The sequence below is a fragment of the Trichechus manatus genome, unplaced genomic scaffold, assembly GCF_000243295.1.
Source record: "Trichechus manatus latirostris isolate Lorelei unplaced genomic scaffold, TriManLat1.0 scaffold00003, whole genome shotgun sequence".
NCBI classification, from domain to species: domain Eukaryota; kingdom Metazoa; phylum Chordata; class Mammalia; order Sirenia; family Trichechidae; genus Trichechus; species Trichechus manatus.
The window spans coordinates 34,748,451-34,756,840 of NW_004443939.1; the positions used below are offsets into that span (position 1 = coordinate 34,748,451).

At 38.8% G+C, this 8,390-nt stretch overlaps 1 protein-coding gene across 2 annotated transcripts in view; it reads left to right on the top strand.

The window, feature by feature from the left end:
* The first annotated feature begins 230 nt into the window (after nt 1–230).
* Nucleotides 231–8,390, top strand: part of SAMD13 (sterile alpha motif domain containing 13) — a 46,202-nt gene continuing 38,042 nt past the window's right edge. Inside the window, exons 1-2 of one of the 2 annotated variants that reach the window (XM_004369104.1) lie at nt 231–426; nt 1,816–1,900. In XM_004369104.1, the coding sequence (XP_004369161.1) occupies nt 1,848–1,900 (53 nt within the window). In that variant the 5' untranslated portion in view covers nt 231–426; nt 1,816–1,847. Of the gene's footprint in view, nt 427–1,267; nt 1,310–1,815; nt 1,901–8,390 lie in introns of those variants that run through there. The other variant, XM_004369103.1, reaches the window with a different exon arrangement.

An 8,390-nucleotide genomic window follows, 5' to 3' on the forward strand; every position in this document is an offset into this window, starting at 1 on the left:
ACATCACATTCATGCTCAGAACAACAGCAAAAACATACCATGCAGCAAAATGAAGGGGAAGGAGAAAACATGAGGCTATTGTTATAGCTTGTTTTTCCTTGTACGAGACAGATGCAGAGAGAATTCTTCAGTTTTGGACTCGTGATTCATTCACTTCCACTAATTGTGCTGAAGATAGTTAGCAAAAGTGAACAGGCACACTGTAGCTTTAAAAAGTCAGCCATGAACCAGAAGGCAGTTGGTGCAGCTTGTGTGTGATTCCTAACGTCATGTTGGCAGAGAGCCAGCCTGGTTTTATTTCACTGTGTCAAATTGTACCTCCTTATTGAATTCCTTTGCCAGCCTACTTTGTGAAAGAAAACATTGGGGTTTCTTTGGCTGTTCTTGATAAGCCTATAAAAAATGATATGTTTTAGTTGCTTATAGGTAGGTTTTCTTTTTACTCTTCCACCAAAATAATAATAAGACAATGTAGTGTGATGTTGCAGAGTATCACTGTGAGTGTTTTTTGTTTTTGTTTTTTTCTGAGATGCTTAGAAAATGGTGAATGTGTAACAGTTTCCAACTGAAGTGAAATCATTGTTTTGGCATGGAGCAGCAGCACTGTCTTCCTGTCTACTCTGTAACGGTGTGTGAATGTATGTTAATATCTGTGTGTATATTAAATGTTGAATTTCTCTATCAGTGATCTAAGTGGTTTAGCAACTGGAAGTTTTTGTGTGTGTGTAGCATAAGTGAAGATTATCCCACACTTATATACAGTATTATTTGTTAATCATCTACTTCTGTAACAGTGATAAAATCTTGTGAATATACTAAATGATGCACTTGTCATGTCAGAGTAATCCCTAGAGAAGGAGTGCTGAAGTATAAAGTGATTTGAGAGGAAATGTATTTAATTTATGGCTTCAGCTGTAGAAGAGCAAGCACGTTTCGGGACTAGTTTTTTTTTTTTTTTTTCTCCTTAAAGCAATTTTGTTCAGAGCGTTTTTCATCTTGCTAATTGCACATTAATTTGTGAAGGTTTTTATTTCTTTCACAGTCCTCATCCTACTAAACAAAAAGACAGTGATGGATGCTTGGATGCTACTATACCTCCTTAAATGTTTTGATTATTTTTACATAAATCTAATGAGTCTCTCTCTCCCACTCTCTTTCTCTCCCTGTCTCTCTCTCACACACACATACACACACTCCAGTACCACCTTTCTGTGCTAAGGGCTATCTAATATTTTTGTGGCTTCCAGCTTTACCACAGCATGGCCATCTCACAGACGGGTTTTTGAGGCTTTCGTTGAGAACATGTGAGGTAGGGGAATACTTGCTGACAAAAGCTTTAAGTGCCCTTCTGCATTGCAATGAAAAAATATAGGAGCAGTGGGAGTGAACAAAAAAACAAATGCAATAAGAAAAAAAAAAAATCACAACCCATGTTGGAGGGGCAGAGAAAGGGGGTTGATTTTCTTTACTTTCACTCATTTATGAGTTGCAGGGTCTTAAGTGAGAGAGCCTGGCAGCCAGAGGAAGCTGTGCCAGTTCACACAGCACTTGTTTTGAACGAGGATTCAATTTCATTTGCAAATGCTTATTGTCAAAGCAGGGAGTGCCAGTACAGATGAAAGCACCCCAATCGTCTCCTCCAGTTCTTTAGGTTAAATCACATCTCTCCAATCGCTGAGGGAACTGGAGATTTAAACAAACATACGTGAACTGGTGTGAAGCGCTAAAAGGCACCATTATGTTTCCGATACAGAATATATATTCTTCTCTCACTTTCTAAGAATTAAACACGAGCTTTTCTCCCTTATTGATTAGTTGCTGAAGTAAAGGAACCCTGCCGCCTTCCCATGCTATCTGTTGACATGGAAAACAAGGAAAATGGCTCTGTCGGTGTAAAAAAGTAAGTGAAACTGGTTTCTGAGTTCTGCCTCTGCAAACAACAGAGGGGCTTGGTTTCTATTTATTATTCTTGCTTGTCTACTACAATACACTGTTTTGGGATTGTCTTGGTTGGTCTACTCTGGCCACCAGCCTCCCTCCTCCCCCCAACCCCAGTTGCCTTTTTTGTATTCCATTCCTAAAACAGAGGTGACTCAGACACCCATTTGTGCATAAAGGGTTTGTGGAACAAGGACAGTTGTGGATTTGAGCCCTGCGTTCTGCATATTGCAACAAAAACACAGAGCAAGCACAGACTCTGCCTTTCAAGTCCACAAGGCTGCAAGGGTGGGGGCAGAAAATGGAGTTGGAGTTTTTGTGAAACAAAATCATCTCGAACTCACAAAACTGAGAGTTATAGTGAAGGAAGGAAAAAAAGCTACAGTACAAATGCCAAGTTTAATAACTTATCTGTCCTAATTTTATGAACTGTTGGTTGATTGTGAAATATTTCAGTGCATACTATAGTGCTCTTATTTTAATGTCTATTCTCACATTTGAGGTTTCTGATTATTTTTGTGTAAGAATTGTGTGCTTGATTATTTTAAATAGGAAAATTCAGTTGCAATATGTAGTATAATATTCTGAAACTCAGAAGATAGGTATCTCTGTGAGTGTATGGAAAAAAATGTGTTTTTTCATTTATGGCTATATTGAAGCTATAACCAGTGTAATCACAAGAAGAAAGTAAGTTTCAAGTGTGTGTTATCTGTTTCACTTCCTTCCTCGTCTTTTGGTTTAAAATTGCCCTCAACTTGAGCTTTGGAGGAAAGTAATTAAATATAATCCATATAAGCTGTGATATCTAAATAAGGAGATAGTGTGCTATATCTTTAAGAATAGAAGGTATATTTTACTTCACAGTAAAGTCACATTAAAATAAACTTAATAAATTCTGCTTTTTAAAATCCTCAGATAATGTATATATCAGTGTTCACGCTGCCTTGCCCATTCCCACCCTTGTCTTGAAGTTCAGGGTAGGTATATGTAGGAGGAATGAAAGATGCTTTATTGTGTGCAAGTTAGGTCAGTGCTGTCCAATAGTACTTTCTGTAAGGATGGACGTGTTCTATACCTGCGCTCTCCAGTATGGTAGCCACTAGCCACATGTGGCCATTGAAAACTTGAAATGTGACTAGGGCAACTGATGAACTGAACTTTTACTTAATTTTAATCAATTTATACTTTATTGAAGTATAATTGACAGATAATAAACTGCATGTGTTTAAAGTGTGAAAATTGAAAAACTTTGATATTTGTATACACTCGTGAAACCATTGCCACAATTAAGACAATGAACATATCCATTATCCCCAAAGTTTCCTCATACCCCTTTGTAATATCTCCCGCCTGTCCTTCCCTGCACCCACATCCCCAGGCAACTACTGATAGGCTGCTGTTACTATAGATTAGTTTTCTTTTTCTAGAATTTTGTATAAATGGAATCATACAGAATGTTGGTTTTTTTTTTTTTTTTGTCTGTTGCTTTCCACTCAGCATAATTAATTTGAGATTCATCCATGTTATTGTGTGTATCAATAGTTTATTGCTTTTTATTACTGAATAATATTTCATTGTATGAACATAATGCAATTTGTTTATTCTTTATCCATCCACATGTTGATGGACGCTAGGTTGTTTCTAGTTTTTAGTTATGACAAATAAAGCTGCTTTGAACATATTTGTACAGGTCCTGTATGGACATATGCTTTCATTTCTCTTAGATAAATACTTAGAAATAGAATGACTGAGCCATATGGTCGGTGCATGTTTAACATTTTAAGAAACTGCTAAACCGTTTTCCAAACTGGTTGTACCATTTTACACTCCCACCAGCAGTGTGTGAGTGCTCCAGCCCTTCCACAACCTCATGAACACTGGTAGGATCAGTCTTTTTCATAATAGACATTACGTTAGATGTGGTTTTAGTTTTTATTTCCTAATGACTAACGATGTTGAGCATCTTTTCATGGGCTTATTTGCTATCTGTATATCTTCTTGGGTGACACATCTTTTGCCCAACTTTTTGTTGTTGTCATTGTTTTTTTAATAAATTTAGAGAGTTTTTATATATTCTGGATACAAGTCATTTATCAGATACAGTATATGATTTCAAAATATTTTGTCTTAATATGTGACTTGTCTTTTCATTCTCTCTATAGTGACTTTCAAAGTGCTGAAGTTTTGAATTTTGATAAAGTCCCATTTATCAAATTCTCCTCAATGAAAGTGCTTGTGGTGTCATAGCTAAGAAATCTATTCCAAAGTCACAAAGATTTTATCTTATATTTTCTTCCAGAATTTTTAAAGTTTTAGGTTTTAGATTTAGGACTATGATTTTCAAGTTGATTTTTGTGTATGGTATGAGGTAAGGATTGAAGCATTGGTTTTTATTTTGTTTTTGTTGTTTTGCCTACAGATATTTGTTTCACTACCGGTTGTTGAAAAAACTGCCCTTTCCCCACTTCTGCAACAATTCCTTCTGCAACTTGTGGGAAAAAAATTTATCATCTATGTGTGGGTCTATTTCTGGGCTCTCTATTCTATTCCATTGATCTCTTTGTATATATTCTTGCCAACACCACATGAATTGACATCTCAACAGTATTGTGTCTTCCAACCCATGAACACAGTATATTTCTCCATTGTTTTAGGTCTTCTTTAATGTCTTTTAGCAATGTTTGGCAGTTTTCAGTGTGCAGATCTTATACACCATTCTTTAGATGCATCTCTACATATTTCAAATTTTTGATACTATTATAAATGGTATTGTTTTTTAATGATTTCAGGATCTTCAACAGTGATTACCAACAAATCAATTAGAAAAGCACAAACAACTTTATAGAAAAATGCCATGGAAAAAGACATGAACAAACATTTCACAGAAGAGGAAACAGATATGGCCAATTAACATATGAAGAATTGTTTAATAAAACTGACCAAACAAAACATACCAAACCCACTGCCGTCAAGTCAATTCTGACTCATAGTGACCCTATAGGACAGAGTAGAACTGCCCTATAGGGTTTTCAAGGCTGTAATCTTTATGGAAGCAGACTGCCACATCCCATGAAGTGGCTGGTGGGTTCTAACCACCAACCTTTTGGTTAGCAGGTGAGCGCTTTAACCACAACACCACCAGGACCCCTTTTAATATCATTAGTGACCAAGAAAATGCAAGTCAAGATCATGGTGATACACCCATTCACTTGGCAAAAATTAAAAAATCTGATACTACCAATCATTAGAAAGGACATAGATTTATAGAATATAGTACTGTTTGGAGTATAAGTTGTTCAACAACTTTGGAAAACAGTTTGGCATTATCTTCTAGAGTAAAACAATCAAATATTCCATAACCCAGCAATTCCATTCCCAGATATATTCAAGTACTGCTCAATAGAAAGAAAACCTGAGCCACATACATAATTTTTATTTTTCTAGTAGTCATATTTTAAAAAGTAAACAGAAACAGATGAGATTAATTTTAGCAATGTATTTTAACCGATATGTCCAAAATGTTATCATATCAACATGTTGTCAATATAACACGTTATTAATGAGATATTTTACTTTTTTTGTATCAAACTTTCTAAATCTTTGTATATATTTTATATTTATAGTATATCTCAATTCAGACACAAAATTTATATTTCATAAAATTTACAGTTAAAAAAGTAGAATCACATACCCAAATAATTCCAAACATGCTTAAAAGTTTTCCAATAATTGAAACAAGCACCAAAAAATTGTTTTTCTTTAGTAATTGCATCCACATTGACAAAACTGGTTCATCTGTTTTAGAAGATTTTATTTAACCCGGAAACAAAAGCATATCTGTTTTAAAACTGTACATCTGTCTGAATTAAATAAATTTACTCTCATGTCAAACTCTATATTGTCCTTATATGCAGTTGAGTCGATTCTGATTCATAGTGACCCTATAGGTATAGGTATAGGATAAAGTAGAACTGCCCCGTAGTGTTCCCAAGACTAAATCTTTTCGGAAGCAGACTGCCACATCTGTCTCCTGTGGAGTGGCCGGAGGGTTTGAACTGCTGAACTTTTGGTTAGCTGCCGAGTGCTTAACCACTGTACCACCAGGGCTCCTTAATTCAGTATTATTAGCATGGACTTCAGAGGGGTATTAAGCAGCTATAAGTTTCTTCTACTACTCGTCTGTCAGTTTGTCGTACTGTGGTGGCTTACGTGTTGCTGTGATGCTAGAAGCTATGCCACTGGTATTTCAAATACCACCAGGGTCACCCATGGTGGGCAGGTTTCAGCAGAGCTTCCAGACTAACACACACTAGGAAGAAGGACCTGGTGGTATACTTCTGAAAAACTGGCCCATGAAAATCTTATGTATAGCAGCGAACATTGTCTGTCATAGTGCCGGAAGATGAGCCCCTCAGGTTGGAAGGCACTCAGAATACAACTGGGGAAGAGCTGCCTTCTCAAAGTAGAGTTGCCTTTTATGATGTGGATAGAATAAGGCTTTCGGGACCTTCCTTTGCTGATGTGACACAACTCAAAATGAGAAGAAACAGCTGCAAACATCGACATTCAACCATTTCAGAAAGTAGCACATGATCAAGAACTGATGGTATTGAAGGAAGAAGTCCAAGCTGCACTGAAGGCATTGGCAAAAAACAAGGCTCCAGGAATAGACGGAATACCAACTGAGATGTTTCAACAAACAGATGCAGCACTAGAGGTGCTCACTTATCTATGCCAAGAAATTTGGAAGACAGCACCTGCCCAACCGACTGGAAGAGATCCATATTTGTGCCATTCCAAAGAATGGTGATCCAACAGAATGTGCAAATTATCAAACAATATCATTAACATCACACAAGTAAAATTTTACTGAAGACAATTCAAAAGTGTTTGTAGCAGTACATGAACAGGGAGCTGCCAGAAATTCAAGCCAGCTTCAGAAGAGGACATGGAACGAGGGATATCATTGCTGATGTTAGATGGATCTTGGCTGAAAGCAGAGAATATCAGAAAGATGTTTACCTGTGTTTTATTGACTATGCAAAGGCATTCAACGGTGTGGATCATAACAAATTATGGATAAGATTGTGAAGAATAGGAATTCCCGAACACCTTAACTGTGCTCATGAGGAGCCTGTACATAGACCAAGAGACAGTCATTCGAACAGAAAAAGGGGATACTGCATGTTTAAAATCAGGAATGATGTGCATCAGGGTTAAATCTTTTCACCATACTTATTCGATCTGTATGCTGAGCAAATAATCTGAGAAGCTGGAGTATATGAAGACGAATGTGGCATCAGAATTAGAGGAAGTAGGCATGGTCAACATGGCAGACTAGTTAGACGCTTCCTATATCCCTCTTACAACAAAGACCTGGAAAAACAAGTGATTTGATTCCATGTGAACATCTGGCAGCCCTGAACAAGGCAAGGTTAAGAAATCCATCTGAGTCATACCAGAGAGGAAGACCGTTTGGAAGAGGTGAGGAGTGCTAGAGCTGCGGCAGCGACACAGCAGAGACATAGCCACGCTGGGCCACGGTGAAGCAGGCAAACAGCTGTGCTGTGCGCGCGCTCGAGAAGCAGTTTCCACATCCAGAGAGACCCGGCAGCAGAGATTCTGCTTGGACACTCCGAACCAGTGAAGAGCAGCTCCCAAGAGGCTAGGCACTGGGAGTCCACTGGGCCGGAAATAGATCCCAAAAGTCACCCTGACCCATTCTCCTGGCCTTGGAGAGGGACTGGCTCCCCTAGGCCAGGAACACAGGGTCGGCACAACTCCTTTGCTGGCCATAGAAATCAGGGGTCTGCAGACTGAGTGCCATACACCCCTGTATAGACTTGTGGGGACCCATCTCAACAGCGTTAGCCCTCACTACCACAGTACAACAGGGCAAACATCTGAAGTTTAACTTCAACTGCTTCAGCTGTGAACGGGCAGATTTGTGATCCTCGAAACAGCCCTGCCCCTCAAGTAGGCACTTTTATCGATCTGCAGCAGGGTCTTGAGAACTGGTGATAGTTCCTAAAGTGCCTAGTCAGCTGCTTCAGGGAGTTCAAGAAAAAGTGGTGCCCTTGAGTCTTTGCAGCCAACATAGTGGGGCACTCTTAGCCCGGATGCAAAACTCACCTACCTATTCACCCTAGAGAATAGGGACACGCTTTTCTTTCAGACTCTCAGGGGCAGCCATCAGCCCCCTGCCTGGCTCAGCGCATGATCCCCTACCACAGCCAGAGTCCAGTGCCTGCACCAATCACCCATGCCTCTCTAGGACTGGGGGTGAGAGCCTGCATCACACACTTGGAGATCGACTGCCTGCACACCCGAGCTGATCCCATATAGGAAATTTTAACGAACTCCGGCATGCACGTACTTAGTTACAGAGCCAACTACCTGGTGACAGGACATTAGAGATGAAAAGGTGTCAAAAATCAAACTAGTGCACACGA